We start from the raw sequence: 23,127 nt of genomic DNA on the forward strand, positions 1-23,127 counted from the left end.
GAAACAGCACCACTCTCCTCCCCATTTCAAGTAAATGTGACTGAACTGCAATACCAGTCACGGCCTATGGACAAGAGTGGCGCTGTTCCCGGAAAAAAAAAAAGCAGACCCTTTCCCCTAATCTAAGACACACCATTCTAAGCAGTGGTCCATTCTAAGTAATTATAAAATTAATCAAAATTGTACACATTTTAATGTAATTTTTAGGCTCAAAGTTCTGTACCGATTAATCTTTTAATATATGCAACGACATTTTTCTGATCCGGGCACCAAGTTCCCTCCTTAGGCTTAAAGGCTTATTAAGACCAAACATTATTAGCAGTGTAGTCCGTGCAGTATGTGATACACTCGCTAATATACATTCCGGTCCCCCGTCGCGCTGTTTCAGATTTTCATTGATTATTATAGAGCTGCCGGGAGACCGGATGTCTAGTTGCACAGCCTTCTTTTATGACTATACCACTCTTCGTCATGTGACCGGCCCCGCTATAGTCTATGTGCAAGCAGTAGTACATAGATTACAGAGTACAGCGGGGCCGGTCATGTGGTGAGTCATAAATTTTTGGTCCCCACATAACCCCTTTAATTAAATTCAGAAATAATGCCGTCAGCCACCACTAAAGGGAGCTACGGAGCTTACTGAATACTATTATATATGAACTAAATAATAACAGTATGCAGTAAGCTCCTACGCTCCCACTAGTGGCGACAATAGGCAGACAGAATTGTATTTTTTAGCTCCAAGTCTGTGCTTTGGGTTTGGAACTCTGGATTAGAAAAACTGATCTTGGATTAATATAAAGATATACTGAGAAGTTAATCGGCACCACATTTTGTACTTATTTATATTAAAACAAAGTAAATGTCCACCCTTGAACACAATTTTTAAGTGACAAATGGACAGTGATTAAGATACTTCCAAAAAAAACCAATCTATTTGGATATGGACCCAGTGCGGGAGATTTGTTATGCAACATGTGTCAAAAAAGTGAAGCACATGGCGTGTGCCAAATTGAAAAAATTTGGTGCAAATTGCAGCATTTTCTCAAATTTTAAGTAAATGTTTGCATCCTCCGACACTATTGCTAGTTTACCCTAATGACTTGAATACTGGACACGTTCACATTACACCGGACGTGCAGTCAAAAGTGGATTTGTCGTCTGTAACAATATTTCTCTAATTGTCATTAATTTTCTTACTGCAGATCATGATTTTACAAGGAAGCAACATTATGAATATTAACCCAAGTGCCAACTCCCACTCCCACCAGCCGGCCTGGACTGGTCCCTACCCCACATGTGATGGTAAGAAAGTATTCCTAAGAATCTAGAGCAGTGATCTCCAACCTGAGACTTTCCAGGTGTTCTAAAACTACAACTTCCATCATGATCTGATGCCAGGGCATGCTGGGAATTGTAGTTTTGGAAAAGTTGGGAGCCACAGGTTGGTGTTTGAACTTGGTGCTTTCCAGAATTACTTTATAGTCCCATATTAAGTCCCTACTTGGGTCTCAATTTATTTCAAATCAGGACAATTCTTCCAGAAGTCTTCCCATAGTTTTTACTCTTTCATGGGAGGATTAATCTAACAATTCTAATGGGCACTATAAAAAGGCATCCAGAGCAGTTTGTGCTTTTTGGCATCCAGGACATTGTTCAAGTTGGGTCCATGTTGGTTCTTAGGTTCGTTTCATCTTTGTTGTATTTAGGAAGTGCAGCCATATTGGTTGAGTAGAATAGTTTGTCCAGGATTAGGAAATCATGGCAGCTTTATTTCAGAAACAGTGCCACACCCGTCCATTGGTTGTGTCTGGTATTGCAGCTCAGTTCCGTGGAGATGACTAAGTCTGAGGTGCAATACCACTCACAACCTGTGGGTGTGGTGCTGTTTCTGGAAGAAAGCAGCCATGTTTTTCTAATCCTGGACAACCACTTCTCAGCAGGTGGGGGTAAAACTGACAACCAATATGGCTGCGCTTTCTCTTAACTAAACCTTAAGACCATGTTCACACAGAGTTTTTTGCAGGCAGAAAAATTGGCCTCAAAATTCCTTCAGAAATTTTTTTTCCGCGCTTTTTACGGCGTTGGGCGTATGGGCGAAAATGCAGTGAAAAACACTTTCTCTGCCTACCTTTGATTTTAACGGGAGATCAGAGACGGAACCGTGGGAAGAAAGAGCATGACGCTTTTTTTTCCCCCATGGGCGGGAGAAAAACACCACCTCCCATTGAAAACAATGGGAGCCAATTTTGGCAGTTTTTTGGCGCAGTTTCCGTATCAAAAACTGCGCCAAAACAGTGTGAACTAGCCCTAAAAAATGTTTTGACGTCATAGTGACGTTTCAGAAGTTATTGGTGGGGGTCCGAGCACCAAGACACCCACCGATTCCTAAAATGAGTTTCTGATCGGATTTTCGAGCCAAGCGAACAGTTTACTCCTAAATTTTCTATTCAGCCTGTACACAGCTCCGAGATAAGCCGATCAGAAACAAAGAGGCAGAACACTCACCCGATCGCTCCTGCCACTTTGTTTTAGCAATCGGTGGGGGTCTTCGTGCTCTGACCCCCACCAATCAAAACTTCTGAAATGTCACTATGCCACGCCAAAAGTTTTTTAAAAGTTTAGTTACCCTAACTTTAAAAATGTGATAACTCCTTCCCTAAAGGAAGTCCTGCTGGCGATCAACTGAAACGCTTAGCAATCAGATAGAGGGAAAATGCACAATCCTGCTGCAGCGACCACTTCAGGAGAAATGTGGTATTACATGAAGAAAATTTAAATAAGTGGCCAACCATGATATACATGGTCACGCTAAGTCTTCCAGAGCATGTATCTCCCTCTATGACTTCCATTTGTCCCAATAGAGAACATGAGTGTCCACAATGCATAATTACCTAGCAATTGTATTCTAATAAGCAATGGAAAAAAGTTGTTCATCGTATGAGGAAAAATGACAAGTGTCTCTCCGGCAGGAAGCAATTAATAAACTGAATAATAATTGACATGAAGTGGTGGTTCTACTCCCTTCACAAACAAAGTTAAATGTTTCCAATTTTTACGGTGCCAGCTGCTTCTATAAAATCTTCAACCCTTGCCAAGAGTCCGTGTACTTGTGTAGTGCGTGACATGTTCTGTGTCTCGGCTGTCTGCAGGATTCTTCTCGGGTCAGTGGCATGACACACATCCTCAGTACTGGACTAAGTTTCAGGTCTGGGAGTGGCTGCAACAGTTCGTGGACACCAACCAGTTGGATGCCAATTGTATCCCTTTCCAAGAGTTTGACATCACTGGGGAACGTCTGTGCAGTATGACCCTTCAGGACTTCACGCAAGCGGCAGGCGTGGCGGGACACATCTTGTACAGCAACGTGCAAAATCTCAAGTGGCATGGTGAGACCCCAGATCATATTGTAACATGTATATATGGACAGTAATGCTAGATGTCCTCTCCTCACCTGATATGGTGGTTCAAGTGGAGTTTACCACAATCTTTTCATGTCTGTAGGATTATAATTGAGCAGTAGCGCTACGTGGTCTAGTGACCTACATCTGCCACTGCCCCGAAGTCAACTCCCAACTTCACGTATGGTTTTTTTTGATGATTCTTTACGTCCTGAATGATGCTTGGTGCCTCAGTTCCTGGTGTTCTCTGGTCTGTTGACCCAGTGCACAGTGGTCCCAGTGCCCCAATGCCTGATGTCCAGTGTCTCAGTGCCCAAGCTCACGGGTGGGACAAGCTCTCTTGGTGCAGGGTTTCAGAATGTGCCCACCTCTCTGGGTTCCTGAAGTTCATCATGATCGCAGTTGAATGGACAATAATTCATTTAGATGCCTGGTCTCCCTACCTCCCCAACAACCTCTAGTGTTATTTATAATATACCCCCATTTCTCTCCACCCTCACCACATATGCGGTTCTCAATGCAGAGCCAGTTGGTCACCCGACCATATATCTGTAGTAGGGTTGGCTCACTCCTGCAGATCCTCTCCCGGCTCCATCCCCCACCTTTTATATATTATATGCCTAACACTAGCTCTCTCTGTAATCAGCCGCTTTCCTCTACGGGGGAGCGCTGATTGCTTACAGTGGGCACATGTCATGATTGCACCAAAGCAAGTGGTCATCATACCAAAAGACCTACAACATTATCAGCGGCTCAGACACCGTGTCCAAATGGTCGTATAAAGAGACCGGACACTTTTTTTAAGCCACAATTTGCTCGCCTTTAAAATAGTGCCCTGGCATCACCGCATTAAATTTACCACTACTAATAATGAGTCAAAGCAAATATGTGGCAAGACCCTTACGGTGTGTACACCTTTGCAAACTTTTTTTTTATTGTTCCAATGCATCTAAAATAAAAAATGAATCAACTTCGCAAATCGCTTTGATTAAAATTATATTGTTTTGTATAAAGCTCCTATGCAGACCTATGTGTCTCCATGGTTACAGACTACAAACAAAACCTATGTAGTCTTCTCCTGCAGTCACTCTCTTCCATCTGTGCACCTATCAAAATGTTACCAAGGGTACAGATTGAAGGGAGTATGACTATATTCTGTAACCATAGACACAGTTCTGCATAGGAGCTGTATATACAAAACGGTAAGATATTTTAATAGATAAGTTTTGGTTTTTTTTGCTTGTTGTTTTTCTAGAGACATTGAAGCAATAAAACATTTCTTATAAAAGATTACCCTTTAATAGTCAATAGCACCAGACTAGCGCAAAAAATACATTTCTTGCTGCTCTACCTTTTAGGACTTGTCCACACAACGGACCTGCTGCAGAAAATTTCTGCACAAATCCCGTTGAAAGTTGCAGACATTCCGCTGCAGCAAAAACGCAACATTTGCAGCATTTTTTACGGCAGAAAATGGTGCGTATTTTGCTGCGTTTTTCACAATGTTGGGAGATGGTGACGTCTCCTCTGAAAAACGTAGCAATTCTGTCCACTCTCCGCAGCAGGAAATGACATGCTGTGGTACGAAAAATACGCACCGCGGGTCACTTTCTGGTCGGAAATATTACGCAGCGCGTGGGTGAGATTTGTTACACCGCATCCACTTTGCTGCTACTGTAATTCTGCTTCTTTCTTTTCGTCCGCAGTTCCGGACGGAAAAAAACACAGCAAATCCACAGCGTGTGGACGAGCCCTTAATTTGGGATCACAAACTCAGGCCAGATTTACATGAGCGTGTGCGTTTTTCGTGCGCAAAAAACACGGCATTTTGCGCGCGCAAAAGGTACTTAACTGCTCCATGTGTCAGCATCATACGGTGCGCGGCTGCGTGCTTTTCGCGCAGCCGCCATCATTCTGACACTGTATGTATGTTTGTAAACAGAAAAGCACGTGGTGTTTTTCTGTTTTCATTCATAGTTTTTACTGCTGTTGCGCGAATCACGCGCGTCCCACGGAAGTGCTTCCGTGTGCTGTGCGTGACTTTCCCGCACCCATTGACTTCAATTGATGCGTGATGCACAAACAACGCACAAATATAAGACATGTAGTGCGTTTCATGCAGCGGACACGCTGCGCAAAAATCACTGACTGTCTGCACTGCCCCATAGACGAACATAGGTCCGTGCGAGGCGCGTGAAAATCACCCGCGTTGCACGGACGTATTAAACGTTCGTCTAAATAAGCCCTCAAAGAACAATAAATTCTTTAGCACCATAAATCCTATTAATGTTTATTCTTCATTTCCTTATTCCTCAGAGCTCTGCCTTATATTTTGGCATTACTCCTACACTGTTTTGGTAAACTTCCTTCTTGGCAATGTGCAACATAACAAAAAGTTGCTTGCCAGTTGCCAGACTAATCACCACATGTCAGAGTTCCTTCATGACAAGGAATTTCTATCAGTATATGACTTACGTGGTACCCGGATGTGCTGTAATGTATGGCAGCCAACCAAGCATCAGGGGTAACTAATGAGGGGCTGTCTAGTCTTCCATAAATAAAGTATAAAGGGGTTGTCCAGGCACAACTTATGACCTATCCACAGGATAGGTCATCAGTATATGATCGGTGGGGGTCAGATACCCGCACTCCGCACCAATCAGCTGCTCCGGCTGCCTCCGGGCACCGGATTGTCCATACTGGAAGCATATGGTTCCGATCACTGAATAGCGGCCGTGAATAGGAGCAGAGCTGCAGTTTGCAGCACGGCCACTATGCAGTAGTTGGAGCCAACTGCTTCCGGCGCCGAATACTTCATACCCTGCATAACATTTGGCGCCTGGAAGCAGCCGTAGCAGCTGATCAGTCCCGGGGTCAGGGTGTCGGAACCCCACGATCATTTACCGATGACCTATCCTGTGGTTAGGTCATCAGTTATTTGTGCCTGGACAACCTCTTTAACGTGGTTGTTACCCTTTTAGGTTAATTCTGCGTTAATAAAGGAGGACCCCTTATTTGTGACCTCCATGAATAATTTTAAGCAGAGAGTGGCTACAAAGAGCGTCTCTCACTCTGGAGGACCCGGCATGTCCATGCATTACACAGACAGTCTACTGATTTCAATAGGAACTGTGTAATGCTTACATCCCCATGTGGTGGCGCTGCAGGTTACTTGAACACTTGATCAGTCCTTCCCCACAAATTACAGCTGATCACTGGGAGTAAAAGCAGAATTCTTTATATAATGGAAACTTTAGCAACTTACTATTTACTTTGTGTATCAATTCCTCCCCATTTTCAAGACCTCTGCTTTCTGTCAGTGAATAAGAACATTATTGTTTAGTGAAAGGATAAAAACCTTTTAATACTTCTCACATCAGGGTAGAGTTTGCTACAATTATATTCAATTTAAGCAATCTTCTGTGAGCACAAATTTCTCTCCTATTCTGATAGTTGCTACAATGTATCAGTGCAGGTAAAATGTAGTAGCCTGGAGACTAAGCTGTTCAGCTCACTGGATACAACTGTAGCAAACAATTAGCTAGGAGTATACTTGTTAGCTATTAGCTAACAAGTATTAGTTCCAGCCCCTGCAACTAAATAAAAATGTTCCCATTTATTGAGAGCAAGCAGAGGTCTTGACAATGGTGTGGAATTGAAACACACAGTATATTAGAAAGTTACTGAACTTTACATTATACATTGATGAAGATTTATATACATAAGACTGGGTGACCCCTTTAAGCAATGTTTCATCCATATTCAGTAATTACATATTAGAATCCACATCAAATCTGTAATTGTTATAGAATGTGGCTCAGACTTCTCCATTCTCAATGCATTTATTTTTATAGGTCAATATGGAAGCCAGGTTCTCCAGTCACTAAATGTCGTTATTAAAACAGAGCAAACAGGTATTATTAATATTTGTATTCATCTCCCACATTACCATAAATTTGCATATTCTACAGAGAAAGTGTTTGCGGCCATACAAGTAATGATAGTTGTTAATGCACCCAGAGAATGCGATTATTGGGGTATCTCATCAAAACAACCACTTTTCCAAATGTAGCCGACCTAGTGATCAATTTATTGCCCCGGGTCTGGCTTCTGAAGCCCCCATTTCTATTGCTGGCAATACACGTCCCCTACAGGAGAAATGTAGTATTACATGCTGGATACAAGAACGCCAGGGAGAGTCACAATTTTTGTTACGGGTACATCTCAATGACGTCCATATGCCCTAATAGTGAAGTTGCTGGTTGTTCTAACTTAAAGGAACACTCCAGGAAAAAATTCACTGTCTTATGCCTATTGCCGGGCGCAGAATAGCACAGGGATTCAAAGAACATCAAAAAGAAAAATACCTGTGTAATGCAAAATTATCATAGATGACAATAGGAATTGGGCCCCCTATGTCCTTGTTTAGTTCTGTATTGCACTAATTTGGTTAGCTACTCCTAAAATAAAATCATTGGCCTCCGGGATGTAACATTAATTCCTTCTAGGAGTAAATGTCACCGTCATGGCAGTTGTTGAATGACTCGTTCACTAATATAAGTTGTGTCTTTCCTAGATCCCGGTCCTATTGCTCCTTGGAAAGAAGATACATTTTTATATGAGAACAGCTATGATGGTAAGTGATGGTCAGTTGCTGTATTTTCTGCCTGTGTGATCTTAAAATATGAAGAAAGACGTTTTATGCCGTCAACCTGGGAGCTACAAGTGACATCACCAAGGCCTGGAGCGTTCCTATATAAAGATGGCCAGAGATGTGAGGATTCCCTCCAAATCCAATGATCTTTTTAAATTTATTGATTGGAAAGCTTGTCAGGAAAGGGGCAAGCATGAATAGATATTGGAAAATAATCTGTATCATGGAATAAACTTTGCATTGCCCCACATGTACTTTTTGGGGCAGAAAAAATTTGATGGAGCAAATGTCCATTGGTCAAATACTTGGTCAGTTTTTAGTATCACATATGTAGCAATTATTCTTAAAGGAAAGGTCCACCTTTTCAACCAATTATTCTTTTTTATTATTCCAATGCTATGACATGAAAAATTAAGTAACTTTTCGAATAGTCTTAAAAAAAAAACTATCGTTTTGTGTCTTTAGCTCCTATGGAGACTTATGCGTTTCCATGGTAACAGACAACAAACATGCCTTGTGCAGTCCGATTCCGCAGTCATACACTATTTAATCTGTCAACTTCGTACTGACATATATTTGGTAGATTAGCAAGAAGTAGGGGCAGCTGGATGAGAGCACGAGTGCAGGTTCAGACTACACAGGGTTTGTTCGTAGTCTGATACCATGGAAGCGCATAGGTTTCCATAGTAGATGTATACATAAAATAATTTGGAGATTTTGAATTAAAATATTTGCAAAGTTGCTTCATTTATTATTTATTATTGCAGCAATTGTAAAAAAAAATGGCTGCAAAGATGGACCTTTGGTAGTAGTAATCTTTACATCTTTTAAGTGGGTGCTTTCACCGTGAGCACATGATAAATTTGTCTCCATTTTGTCCTCTAGACTTATACGATAGTAAAGCATTCTGTCGGAATCAACTATCTGCGGCTACAGCTAATCACTATAACACAGGTAATATCTTTAGTCTTTTTGAAATAACTCAAGTTATTATATTATTCCACCATGTAGACTTGGCCTCCTGGCACCATATAAACCGTGTTTATCCGGAATGTTCTACCTTCTGCTTGACGTGCCCATCACTTCTGTAAGGGTATGTTCACACACACTAATTACGGTCGTAATTCGGGCGTTTTTGCCCCGAATTACGTCCGAAAAATGCGGCTTGAAAGCAATGGGCTGACGTTTGTCTGTTCACACGAGGCGTATATTTACACGCCGCTGTCAAATGACGGCGCGTAAATAGACGCCGCATCAAAGAAGTGACCTGTCACTTCTTGGGGCGTAATTGGAGACGTTATTCATTGACTCCAATGAAAAGCAGCGCCAATTACGTCCGTATTGGATGCGGCGTTCAAGCGCCTGCACATGCCGTTACGGCTGAAATTACGGGGATGTTTTCTCCTGAAAACATCCCCGTAATTTCAGCCGTTACGGACGCCCTCGTGTGAACACACCCTTATAGTCTCATTCATTTTGTTTCTGTTCATCACCTTCTTTACCCTTCAACTTTTTGAAGCATAGAACTACTGTCAGTCAATATTATTTTTTTGCCACTTCATTATTTACAGCTCTTATCCAAAAAGAGCCACCAAAAATTTCACACCTTGAACCTTCTGTTTACTCCTGAAACAATAATGCTGCTCTAGCTCCTACTGAGTGTGTGAGAACAGTACAGGTTTAGTGCACTGTATTGCCACACAGGCCTGAAATGACCCTTTGTCTTCTATATAAAAATTTCAACAGTCAGTATTACACCATTGCTGGCACAGACCGACTCATTGGACAACAATACTATTTTTTGTTTGCGCAGCCTATGCAGAATCTGACGTGAAGAAATCTCAGGACCATCCCCAGAGAGCCAGCACGAAGAAACACAGTAAGTGATTGTTAATCAGCCAATCATTTATACAGGGTGGTTTATCAGGTGTGCCCATGATACGGGGGCAGGGTACCCACTTATAGGTGAAATGAACCGTGCACCATGCTGAATTGTTCACAATTCTTTGACCTTTTTCTAGATATTTCCCAACTAGGGGGCAGTAATCTAAACAGATAACGTAATCTCTACTGTAAACAGGCGAATCCTGATAATTTTTAACTAGTCCGGCCGATCGATCAGGAGCAAGTGACTTATCTTGTATAATGTAATGATCTAAGCAAGACCCCAAGTGGACTGCTTTCTCTGTACCCCTTATAGCTACACCTTTCTATCAGTTCGTATACCTTATATTTTCCTACAATTCTACATAAAACCACTAATAATTCATTGCAAATGCGAATAGGGCTCCCGAAGAATTTCTTGGTTATTGTATTATTGCTGCATGTAGTTTTTTTTTTTGCTTCTGCATTGCTTTTGTATAAGATTTTATTTTTAAACAATAGCTATAGATCTAACGGAGTTGTCCAGGATTAAAAAAAAGCATGGCTGCTTTCTTTAAAAAAATAAAAATAAAATAAAAATAGAGCCACACTTCTCCACTGGTTGTGTGTGGTATTGCAGCTTTACCCCATCTACTTTAATGGAGCCTAGCTGCAATGCCAGACAACCCATGAATATGTGCGGTGCGGTTGTGGAAAAAGCCAGCCATGTTTTTGTAATCCTGGACAACCCCTTTAAATCCCCCTTTCTGCTTTTTTAATTAAAAACAGCACCACTACTGTTCATGTTTGGTATTGCAGCGTACTTTAATAGGGCTCATCTGCAATTCCAAACAGTCTATTGTCATGCGTGGCACTGTTCCTGCAGAAAAGTAAACCCTATTTTTTCTAATCTAATACAACTCATTTAAAGAGGATCTGTCGTCATAGTTCCCTTCACTGACGGATTTGGCTGGTTGGGAAAGATACAGCTTCTACGTATAGAAGATTCTTAGAAGCTTTATCGTAAAAAGTAAACATATTTTTTAATAAATTTAAAGTCACATAAAACCTTAAAGTTATAAGCGCGACCATCTCCATTGAGTCCTAGACTAAAGCACAAAAGGCCTTGCTGCTCCTCAGGGTCAGGGCTGTGTGATATCTCAGTGGAGTATTGACATTGTATGGTGCATGATTTCATGCTATTAATTTGCATAAGGGCGTGGCTTTATTCATGGGAAGGGCTTATGGCGCCATGCAGATTTTTCCTATAGGCTCCGGTACTAGTTATATTGAGGTTTTGAAGGAGCAGCAATTTGTCTTTAGAAATGATTTGGCAGCTATGATGCCAGTAGCACAATGTCTTGTACAAGTTTGTACATAAAACTAACATACAGGTATTTCCACTTTGCTCCAGGTTAATTTCAACATTCTGGCACAATCCATGATAGATATAGATTCAGCAAGGATGTCATTGCACATTCATGAGTTGTCCAGAGAGGTTATAGCTTGAAGTTCTTGTGCAGCTTTACCCGGGTCCATCACCTAACAGGCAGCAACCTCCACCATATGTCATGATGACATCATGCCCTATACGATCTACAGTAGAGTAGTGATTCTGCTGTTCTATTATGGGGTTTTAGGGGCCTATGGGGTGACCCAGCTGTGACTGCTTTCTTGCCACTCTTTATAGCTACACCACTTCTATAAGTTGAGATACCTTTCTACGTAACTACTAATACATTGTGATTTCACCATGCCAATTGATAACTCTGTTACTGCTATATGTACTTTATACTTTGGAAACCTCAGCCCCCTATATGTATTATGCACATACTAAGAATCTAAGACATCTAAGCTAATAAGTAAACAAATGAGTGAAGATTCGAACATAAAGGGGTCTGATTTAGAAAAAAAAACATTTTCAACTAACCTATTTGGGAATTCTCAGTCCCTATTAATTTGGCCGAGCTGAAAGCAGCTACAAAAATCACCTCTGGAGGACCCAACCCCTCCTTTTTCAATGGGAACTGTGTAATACTTCCTTTCACCTGTGGTGGTGCTGCAGAGAAAATAACCACTTAGTGGCAGGTTTCTCAATAGATTACATCTGATCGCTGTCTTGATCTTTAGTTGATCTAGGATGCACTTGGAGGCTCATTGATCATGGTTTGTTGGTGATGGTTTGTTTTTGCCCATGGTTTGGATTTGTTTGGTTTCACCCAGAAGGGTGTCCATTTTATTTATGCTATGGGGCACTTTCTACCCGGTGTATGCCATGTACTGTTGGCATGCATACTAATGCAGGTATTAAAGTATTTTAAAGTATATTATAAAGTATTAAAGTGGTTTTCCCATAATCAATATTTATCACCAACCCACAGGATAGGTGATAAATATATGATCAGTGGGGGTCTGACTGCTGGGACCCCCACTGATCACGAGAACAGGCTTGCCTTGCTGTTCCTTGAAGCCCCATGAAAATGGAGTGGAAGTGCGCATTCTCGGCCACCACTCCATTCATTTCTATAAGGCTTCCAAAGATAGTGCTTGGCAGTCCCATAGAAACGAATTGAGCGGTGGCACTGCCACTCCATTCCTATGGGACTCCCAGGAACGGCACGGTAAGTCCATTCTCGTGATTAGAGGGGGTCCCAGAATTTGGACCCCCACCGATCATATATTTATCAGCTATCCTGTGGATAGGTGATAAATAATGATTATGGGGAAACCCCTTTAATATTGCTTACATCTACTTATTAGAACAGCCCACTGAATCGTAGATTTGTAGAATTAGACTTCATTCACTTTCATTCTCCAGCAGACAGAACGGGAGACCTAAGTGTTGAATGTTTGATCATTAATGAGGGTTGTTTTACAGTAAACCTGCTCAAGTAGATAGTTTAGTGCTTCGGGGTAACTCGTTTCTTGTCAATATTTGTTAATGATTTATGGGAGACCTTCCATTGTAATGTGTGGTGGGAGCAGCTGAAGATTTAGCTAAAAGCCAGAAGAGTCGCCCTCAAGGTCTACAGGAGCTCTGAGAAGCTTCCGAATTTCTTTCGAATTACGTAATTTCTTACATGTGTTTAACGGCAAAAAAAATCACTTGAACTTAGCATACACGTACATGTATACGCCTGAAGAACTAGGAGTATGGGAGATGTGAGCCAATTGTTACACCAGGAAGAACCACAGTGAATCACATTACTAAAGGGAAGTTCTGGTTTGGAGACACTTTAAAGGAGTTGTCCGCTTTGGACAATCCCTTTTTTGTAAAAAGGGCCATTAAAAAATATCACAGGGTGTCCCGCTGCTTGGACCCTCAGCTGTAAACTATGTGGGAACCTGGCAGTAAGTGTTCAATTCTCCTGCAGCGCAACCACAGGGGAAATGAAGTATTACACATTTCTCATGGACATCAATGGTGTCAATCATGGGTCCTCCAGAGAGAAAGAGAAAGATGCTCTTTGTAGTTACTTTCTGTTTACATACTAATATAAGCTACATAAACAGGTAAGTTTGCGTTATAGCCTGTAATATACTCCAGAGCTGCATTCACAATTCTGCTGATTGTTACTGGAAACGATGAACCCGCTTGTTGACAAACACACCCCTACCAGCTTAGCTCCTATAATGCATAGGGGGCTGTAAGTGTTTCCTACATCAGATTAAGCTACAGTGTTTGGTGTAAAGATTACACTTCCCAGAATGCAAATTACCAGTAGAAGTTTGTATATAGACATTATACCAGCAGGAAATACAGGGAGATTTGTGCTTGGAAGCCTGCAGAATTATGAATGCAGCTCTAGAGTATAATCTAGGCTATAACTCTGGATCAGTACCAGATAAATAATTCAATGTATGTATAAAGATACTCAACTATTTATGCACAGTAGATTCAGTCAATACGTAAACTGTAAAATAGTGTTCAAAGGTGGACATGCCCTTTAAACTTTAAAGATAGGAATTGGGCAGGAGTCTGATTATTAGACCGTTTCATGTAAATGACCATGAGTCTCTTTGTGCAGACCCCCGTGGGACGCATCTTTGGGAGTTTATTCGAGATATCCTGCTTACGCCTGAAAAAAACCCTGGCTTAATAAGGTGGGAAGACCGCTCTGAGGGGGTGTTCCGGTTCCTCAAGTCCGAGGCAGTGGCACAACTATGGGGAAAGAAGAAGAACAACAGCAGCATGACCTACGAGAAGCTGAGCCGTGCTATGAGGTAAAACAGATATGAGCTTAGAACAAGGCTTGCCTTAGGTTGGTTGGTATCCTATGCAGTACCCTCTATTGACGCCCAAGGAATTAGTGATGTCACATGGCAGCTGATGAGGTCACTCAAAATAAGTAAATAGAGTAAAAGCTTCATGTGGAGGTCCACCACAAGCCCACATTATCTCTATGTGGCCAAAGGAACGGGGTTCCTACTGCTACTGTGCCACTTGACCACAGAGTATCTCTGACAAAGCTAAACAAGGAAGAGCAGAGACAGGAAATGTTGTCATGAGAACCAGGTGGTAATTCAGCCTTAAAGGGGTTGTCCACTAATGAACAAATGATGACCTATCCACCGGATAGGTCAGCAGTATATCATTAGAGCGGGTTCGACACCTGGACCCCGCACCGTTAAGCCGCTCCGGTCATCTCCGGGCACCGGATGTTATGGCCCATTATGCTGTGTATGGAGATGGAAGCAGTTGGCTCCATACATAGCATAGCGGCCGTGCCGCCGAACTGCAGGTCTGCTCCTATCCACTTGAACAGGAGCAGAGCTGCAGTAAGACAGCTCCCTGCTACTCAGTGGCCGGAGCCAACTGCATCCGGCATGTACGTCCGGTGCTCGCAGGCAGCCGGAGCAGCTTAATACTTGCGGGGTCCGGGTGTCGGACCGACACAGATCATGTACGGATGACCTATCCGGTGGATAGTTCATTAGTTGTCCAGTAGTAGACTACCCCTTTAATCTTCAGGTCTGTACACTAAAGGGACTTTTCTATAATACTTTTGTATATTTTATATGGTTTCTCTCTGTATTAGTCAGATAAGCGTTACATAACTAGAATGAGTGATCCTGCTAATTATCTACTCCTAGTATCACCTGGTAGAGGAGTATGACCGATCTGATGACTAATGCCGATGCAGTAGCTTCTGTCCAAACGGTTATTTCATTATATTCCCCCATTAGCATCTACAATCTTGTTCATCAACATAGTTTTCCCATTAGGTCAACAAAGGGAATTGGCTTTGATACTCCACGACATGTCCTTGAAGAGTCATGACAGTAATGAAGCAATGAAGTCAACTCCACCTGAAAATTCATTCAGTTGTAGTGGGAAGGGAGAAAAAATATATATATATTCAAATTTCAATATTGCCAATATAGCTCCACGGACATCAATGGCAGTTCCAAAGAACTACTGCGTCCTGGATTCTGAGAAACCCCACAAATTAAGGACAGACTTACTGTACAGACTGACCATGTGGTTGCTATGGGGGGGTCTTGAAGAGAGGCGCCAAGCCCTGGTTAGTCGCGTCCCCTTTGCTATTGGGTGGCGAGAACCTGTGCAAGTTTCCCCAACAACATTGTAAGAAAAGAAGTGGGTGGGGAATTGGGGCAAGGGCCAAGGAAAGGGGAGAAAAAAATGCCAAGCCCCTCCATCCTGGGTGGCAAAACCATAATGGAGGACCCATTTTGATCTTTGCTATGGGTCATCCTCTCTTGTGTACCCCAATGCCACATCTCTTATAAATAACTAAAGGTGGAATTCCCCTTTAAACCCCTAACAAGAACATTAAAATTGGAAAACCCTCCAAAAATTTTCTCTTTTTAGTGTAGATTTTCAATTTATGTCTTAAGAAAATATAGTTGGCGCATAACTCAGGTTCATTAAGTGTAGTTTAACCCCTTAGTGACATAACTTAATAAATATTTTGCTCCCTCTGTGTTCCAGCGGTGTAGCTGTATGAGACCGCGTATTTTGTGGCACGAGTTGTAGTTCATCGGAACCGTTTTGGGGTACATATAATGTATTCAAGAACTTTTATTGGGAAGGAATGAACAAAAAACAGCAATAGTTTTTTAGGATTTATTCTTAAGGCGTTCATCACGCAGTATAAATAGGTGAACTTTATTCTACGGGTCGTTACAATTATAACGATACCAAATGTATATAGTTTTGTTCTGTTTTACTTCTTTTGCACTTTACAAAAAAAAATTTGTGTCGCCGCGTTCCAAGACCCATAGCAATTTTCTCATTTTACATCAATGGAGCCGTATGAGGGCTTGTTTTTTGCGGGACAACTTTTTATTCCTGATTTTTGGAGGAAAACCGCTATTCTAACCTAGTAACCTAACTTTATGGCATTTACTATTCAGGAGAAAACCATTTTATATTATGGGTCGTTACGAATGCGACGATACCAAGTATGTGTAGTTTCATATTTTTCTTCCAATAATATTTTTTTTCTATAAAATCACTTAGGTGCCGGGGTCCGCATTGACTGGCATCTGAGGGGTTAAACGGCTAGGTCGTGGAGTAAAAAAAAAAAAAAAAAGACCCCTATTTGTGACAATCCAAAAGAGAGTATGCTCTCTGATTTATAGGGTGCGGGGGGACTTATTTATCATAAATAAAAGTCCATGTTACCCCTTCCCCTGAGAGCTGCAACTACCGTATATGCAGCTGCCACTTGAACTTGTTCTAGCACCAGCTGGAACTGGAACCCTAGAGTTCACACGTTGCGGATTTGCCGCAGGTTTTTATCACGGATTTTTAGCCATTGCAACTCCAAAAAGTACAATCTGCATCAAATTCGGAACAAAATCTGCGACAAATCCGCGACGTGTGAACTCAGCCGGAGATAAACGCTTAGGAGGATGAGACACTGAGCAGTTGGCGGTGGCGTGGCACCAACATTTGGGATAAACTAATACATTTTTCCGTTTTCCTGCCAGATACTACTACAAAAGAGAAATCCTGGAGCGTGTTGATGGGAGACGTCTGGTCTATAAGTTTGGGAAGAATGCACGGGGATGGAAGGAGAACGACAGCTGAAGCCCATTATGACTGCAAACATGGACTAATTTATTTATATGGTGGGCACAAGAAGACACAAAGACTTGGTGCCAGTGATGCCATTTCTCTACACACAGGAGAATTATTATGTACACAGTTTTCTGTGACTTGCAACTTTTATAGGATTTCGCTGCATTGCATTGGTAGCTCTTGGGAGACTTCTATTAATTGGATATAATAATGTGAGATCAGGAATGGCTGGATTCGGGTGCCCGTATAGGGTAGCGTTACCGTGCCACGCGGGAAAACTGCCCGGCTTGTAAAGATGAAACACGTGGTATCTATGTATTTCACCTGTATAAGTTGTAGGGCCAAAAATCCTATTGCAAAAGCACGGCAGTTTGCAGTAAAGCCAAGTGCAATTTTTCTGCGCGGTTCTGGGCCACACGGCGCACACTACCGCTACGTGCACGAGCGCCCTTATTCTGATGTAATTGCTTGAGTCCACTTTTTTGTATATATACCATGTCAAGTTTTGTACCGAGGGCAGATTTTGCAATGTACTTTAGGCAGCTACATTTTAAAGGAATATTTTGGTTTCAGCAAATAAAGTTTATTATATAGTAAAAAGTTAAACTTTTTGCAACAATCTAATGTTTTTAAAGATCTCTGCTTGCTATTAGTGAATGAGAACCATCATGGTTTACGTCCACAGGATGAAAATCTATGCCAATCATGTGATGATCACACAGGTGCAGGGCCCAGTAGTTATCACAGCTCTCACATGACCAGAATAGATTTTCATCCCCATTCACTGACAGCAAGCAGAGATTTTGAAAAGGATATACCTTTTCAATATAAAATTAATACGCTTTATTTAATGAAACCATTATACCAATATATTAAGTTTAAAGGGGTTTTTGGGACCAATCATTTTTTAATTTTAACTTTCCATCCAACTTACTTATATACATCATGTATCAAAGGCACGAAGGTCCAACAAAACCCAGGGCCATGTGACATGTCTTACATAACGACGATATATATATATACACATATACACACACACACACACACACACACACCATTGTTATCTAGGAGATCGGTCTTAAAATTGTGTTTTGGGGTGGCCCCTTTAAGGAGAAGGGGTGCAATAACTATGATAATTATAATAATGTTACACTGATTGTTACATGTTGTAAATGTACGGCGCAATCGCTTGTATAGGCTTAGAGAAAAAAAATTGGCCTTGGTGCTGATAGCAATGAATAGGGGACCAGCTTCCGAGATTTAAAGGGGCTCTCCAATCTGGACAGCCCCATCTTAGAAATAAGCCTCCAGCTGATCTTCATAGGTCCGACTAAGTGCCGGGGATCTGCGGAAGCTCTGTGTGACCCCTTACTGATCCGCCACATTGAGATTCCCCTGAAATGTTGCATTATTACATGGATGACATTGATGTTATACATGGTCCTGTCCACTCCGCCAGAACAGCGGTCTACTCTGGCCCATAGGGATCCCGAGCAGGGGAGTCCCTCCTATGATGTCACCATGACAGGGCGTATACAAGGGGCTGTTCAGATGAGACAACCCTTTTTAAGATATAATGTGAATGGCTGCTCTGGGTAACAAGGTCACTGTACGTCTCACATTTTTGGCCAAAAATATATGGATATAACATGGACCAAAAATATCCTTGTACAAATGCTTCAATACATGTATGGTTAGTGGACTGTGAATATTATTACTTTACCGGTTACCTGGCAGAGGTGGAGGCTGCTATTTTTGGAAATTTTTAGCGTTTTGTCGGATATCATTGCTGAATCCCTGGAAAATGTTTGGGTCGACTTGTCTTTTAGCAAACAATATGGCTTCTCCTGCTTTTCATGGTTGGTTGGTCCAGGATATGCTGAATACTAGAAGTCATGGTGTAAATGATCTATCCTCTCCTGCATACAGGTGTATCCGCCCCCCCCCCATATTAGAGAGGGCTACACGTGATATTTAGTAGCGTGATCTCTGTACTAAACCGGCGATCAACCCCCCTTCTTTGGAGAATATTTTTGGTTATGGGACTTGCTGCGTTAGTGACTGACAATCATGTGGGGATGATTTTGACCACTACTTCTAGCTTTGGTCTAAATAAGTCTATTCTTGAGTAAGAAATAGAATTGTACTAGGCTGTTCTGCCATGTTTAGCCAGTAGGGGTGCTGTAGTGAAAATGCTTAAATGTAGCAGCTCAAGTTCCGTTGGGTTATGTGCACACGTAGTGACCAAAAACGTCTGAAAATACGGAGCAGTTTTCAAGGGAAAACAGCCCCTGATTTTCAGACGTTTTTTGCCGCGTTTTTCGCGGCATTTTTGCGCCGTTTTTTACATCCGTTTTTTGGAGCTGTTTTCATTGGAGTCTATGAGAAAACGGCTCCAAAAACGTCCAAAGAAGTGTCCTGCACTTCTTTGACGAGGCAGTCATTTTACGCGTCGTCGTTTGACAGCTGTCAAACGACGACGCGTAAATTACAGGTCGTCGGCACAGTACGTCGGCAAACCCATTCAAATGAACGGGCAGATGTTTGCCGACGTATTGCAGCCATATTTTCAGACATAAAACCAGGCATAAAACATCCCCGTAATTTCAGCCGTAACGGCATGTGCAGGCGCTTGAACGCCGCGTCCATTACGGACGTAACTGGCGCTGCTTTTCATTGGAGTCAATGAATAACTGCTCCAATTACGCCCCAAGAAGTGACATGACACTTCTTTGACGCGGGCGTCTATTTACGCGCCGTCATTTGACAGCGGCACGTAAATATACGCCTCGTGTGAACAGACAAACGTCAGCCCATTGCTTTCAATGGACAGATGTTTGTCAACGCTTTCAAGCCGCATTTTTCGGACGTAATTCGGGGCAAAAACGCCCGAATTACGTCCGTAATTAGTGTGAACATACCCTTAATTCATCGGGGTGCTGCTGGTTGAACTATTTCTGTTATGCGTTTTTGGTCCTTTTCTACCCTCATTTCAGTAAAAATGTGGTCCTGAGCTAAGGACCTTAGTAATCTGGGACAGACTGGTAGCACGGGGCATGCTGGATGACAGCCACATATAAAAAGCTGTAGGTGTAGTTTACTCACGTTCAGTAGAAGGGATAGTCTGCAGCTGTCATGACATGCTGGGAGTTGTAGTCTTACAACAGTTGGAGAACTATATTTTGGCGAACACTAATAGTCCATGACAGGGTGATTTCAGCAGTTTCTAGAAAATTGAAGGGCTAAAATTATGTTCAGGGTGCAAAATGGATGACTCCGTTGTAAAATTAGCCACCGTAGTCTGCACCCAGACACTTTGGCAATATTTTTGTCGATTGCTGCCATGTATTTGTGAAAGGGGTTGTCCAGTATTACAAAAACAGGGTGGCTTTCTTGTAAAAACAGCACCACACCTGTCCATGGGTTGTGTCTGGTATTACAGCGCAGCTCCATTGAAGTGAATGGGGCAGAGCTGCAATACCACACACAACCTGTGGACAGGTGTGGCGCTGTTTTTAGAAGAAAGCCACCCTGTTTTTCTAATCCTGGACAACCCCTTTAAAGTTAGTCTGAATGGCCGCCACGTGATACTACATTTTACAATGGAATCATACACTTCCATATAATAATACATGGACGGCTTGAGTCCGCCAGAGCGGTAGTCGTCCTTATAGAGCAGCTCCCCATTCTGGCTCAAAGAGGGTAGTCCTAGGCAGGGGACAGGAGTTGTTTTCGTGACACAACGCCTTTAATATTCTACATTAGTAAAAGACGTGCGCTCAGTTTTTACCAAAAATATTAAGGGTGCAAATTTTTTTATCTGATCTGTACAACTAAAATGTAAATGTTCTGCTGCGATAAATTCCCGTTACATACGTTATCTATACCCGGCTGACGTATCACTATTTCCTGTGCTTCAGAACGATCGGATTTATTATGACAGATGAGTTGAGTATAGAAGAGTCTTCAGTAGAGTACACGGCGGTGTCCACAACACTAAAGGAGTATACAAAGTCCTAATGGGAAGAGGTGTTCATAGAGGAAAAGGGGTCCCATAGCAAAGGTCAAAAATGTTGCCCCTTTCAGATTCTTCTTGACACCACCACACGCCTAACCATCTGGAACAGTAGGTCCTAGTGCCCCCATCCTCATCCTATGATTGCTAAGGGTTCACTGCCTAAGAGCCCTGGGGTTGTTTGTAGTCAGACAACTCATTTCTTACAACCAGTCTGTCATGTCTTCATCTAAATGCAGAACCGGCATTGAGCTATACCCATCAACAGTCCCGTTTGTCATGAAACAGTCCCAAGGGTGAAACTTGAAGCTCCTGGGCCAAATGCAAAATCGAAAACAGGCCCCATCCCATCTACCATGCTCCACCTTCATACATGGCCCAGGGGCACTAGGGTTTGGGTGTGACTGTGGCCATTGTGCCACCTATTATTACACCCTTGAACAGTTCCAAGAACCAGCCCACAAATGGGTGTGGATTACGTGTTTCTGCCGTGTTTGGTGGTGCTCTTGGGCGATTCGGTGGAGTTTAAAAATGTCCCTTTAATTTGGAATTAATTTGTTTAGTGGTGTGAATAAATTGGGGGTAAAGAATTGGTATCGAGGCTTGACGGCACTCTCAACGCGACGGCACTCTCCGCACAACGGCACTCTCCACACTTTCCTCTACTTTTTCTAACCAGATTTTGTGAACATAATTGTTAAAATGTAGACCGGACTCTTTAATATTGTGATTATGAATAAATAGGATGAAGCGATTTAAAGAAAATGCAATGATAATGAATTGGGAATAACGCTAAAAGTGAGTGTGGGGGGCACTCTGGGAGTATTTTTATTTTTTTTAAACAACAGTTTAAAAATGTATAGTTTCACAATTTGTTTTCCTGGTGTAGCGGATATGATTTTGAATAAATGTTTAATTTGGATTGTAATGTTTATTAATAAAATGAACTTGTAGTCTAATCACTGTATTAATTGTCTATACAAAATTTTACGAGTCACCTTTTGGATACAAATTTGGGGTGGGAATTAGGTTTTGTTGTTTTGGCAGCCATATAGACCTCAATGGAGTCCAGGATCAGCTTCCCCTGTGCTCTCCCACTATTTGCGTGGCCGTGTGGACTGCGAGTCATGGGACCCTTGTTCTTCCAATTGACAAGTCATTGGTCATGAATGTTCTGGAATCTTAGTGTAAAGGATCTGCCAGGCACAGCTTCGGGGTTAACTCCCAGAACTAATCAGTCAGCACCTGAGAATACATCCCTGAGACTGACTCCTGCTTCCACCATTCAGGCTGGCAGGCTTAGGAGTGGGAGAGCCTATCGTAACCTGGCCAGACTCAGCTAGCTCCCGCCCTCGGTCTATTTAAGCCTGCACTTCCTGTCCCTCGGTGCTTGTTAGTGCTTGTGTTTCTTTCCTTGTCTTTTCCTGGCCAGCTACAGCTCCTGCTATTTTTGATCCTGCTCCATACAGACCCTGGCTTACTGACTACTCTTCTGCTTTTCGTTTTGTACCTCGCACACTCCTGGCTTGACTCGGCTCGTTCACCACTCTGGTTGCTCACGGTGTTGCCGTGGGCAACGGCCCCTTTTCCTTGCTTGTGTTCCTTTGTATGTTTGTCGTGTTTGTCGTGCACTTACTGAGTGCAGGGACCGCCGCCCAGTTGTACCCCGTCGCCTAGGGCGGGTCGTTGCAAGTAGGCAGGGACAGAGTGGCGGGTAGATTAGGGCTCACTTGTCCGTCTCCCTACCCCCTGCCATTACACTTAGTCTGCACAGAAAGTTGGCAACATCGTTAGCCATTTTGGATTTACAGAGCCATTTGGTCATCCAGTCACGTCACTCCTGTTTATATAAATAGACAAGCGATCTCTCCTCCGTCCCGTATTTTTCCACGTCTGACAATCTTGTGTATGTTTCTCCCAACCTCAAACTTATTAGGACTAGTAAACAAGGGGAAGGCACTTCAGTAGATATGTTCACGTGACAGCCCACATGAGGTCTGTGTTTTAATAGTGCACCCTAAGTGCACTTTTTGGTCTTTTTCGGACTCTTCGATGCCAGAGAACTGGCATAGAAAGGTTGATAATTTTCCCCTTTTATGTTTTTTGCCCAGGGAGGAACTGCTCAGTTATGGACTTTGTATAACTG

At 42.4% G+C, this 23,127-nt stretch overlaps 2 protein-coding genes across 2 annotated transcripts in view; one reads left to right on the forward strand and one right to left on the reverse strand.

The window, feature by feature from the left end:
* ELF5 (E74 like ETS transcription factor 5) overlaps positions 1 to 23,127 on the reverse strand; it is a 145,892-nt gene that overhangs the window by 82,422 nt on the left and 40,343 nt on the right. The gene's annotated exons all lie outside the window — the stretch shown is intronic.
* On the forward strand, positions 1,203 to 20,321 carry EHF (ETS homologous factor). Its single transcript, XM_075837041.1, has 8 exons — positions 1,203 to 1,305; positions 3,153 to 3,389; positions 7,256 to 7,315; positions 7,978 to 8,037; positions 8,941 to 9,009; positions 9,869 to 9,934; positions 13,947 to 14,142; positions 16,876 to 20,321. The coding sequence occupies exons 1-8, from the start codon at positions 1,209 to 1,211 to the stop codon at positions 16,973 to 16,975; spliced, it is 885 nt and encodes a 294-aa protein (XP_075693156.1). The 5' UTR covers positions 1,203 to 1,208; the 3' UTR covers positions 16,976 to 20,321.

Source organism: Rhinoderma darwinii, chromosome 9 (genome assembly GCF_050947455.1).
Source record: "Rhinoderma darwinii isolate aRhiDar2 chromosome 9, aRhiDar2.hap1, whole genome shotgun sequence".
NCBI classification, from domain to species: domain Eukaryota; kingdom Metazoa; phylum Chordata; class Amphibia; order Anura; family Rhinodermatidae; genus Rhinoderma; species Rhinoderma darwinii.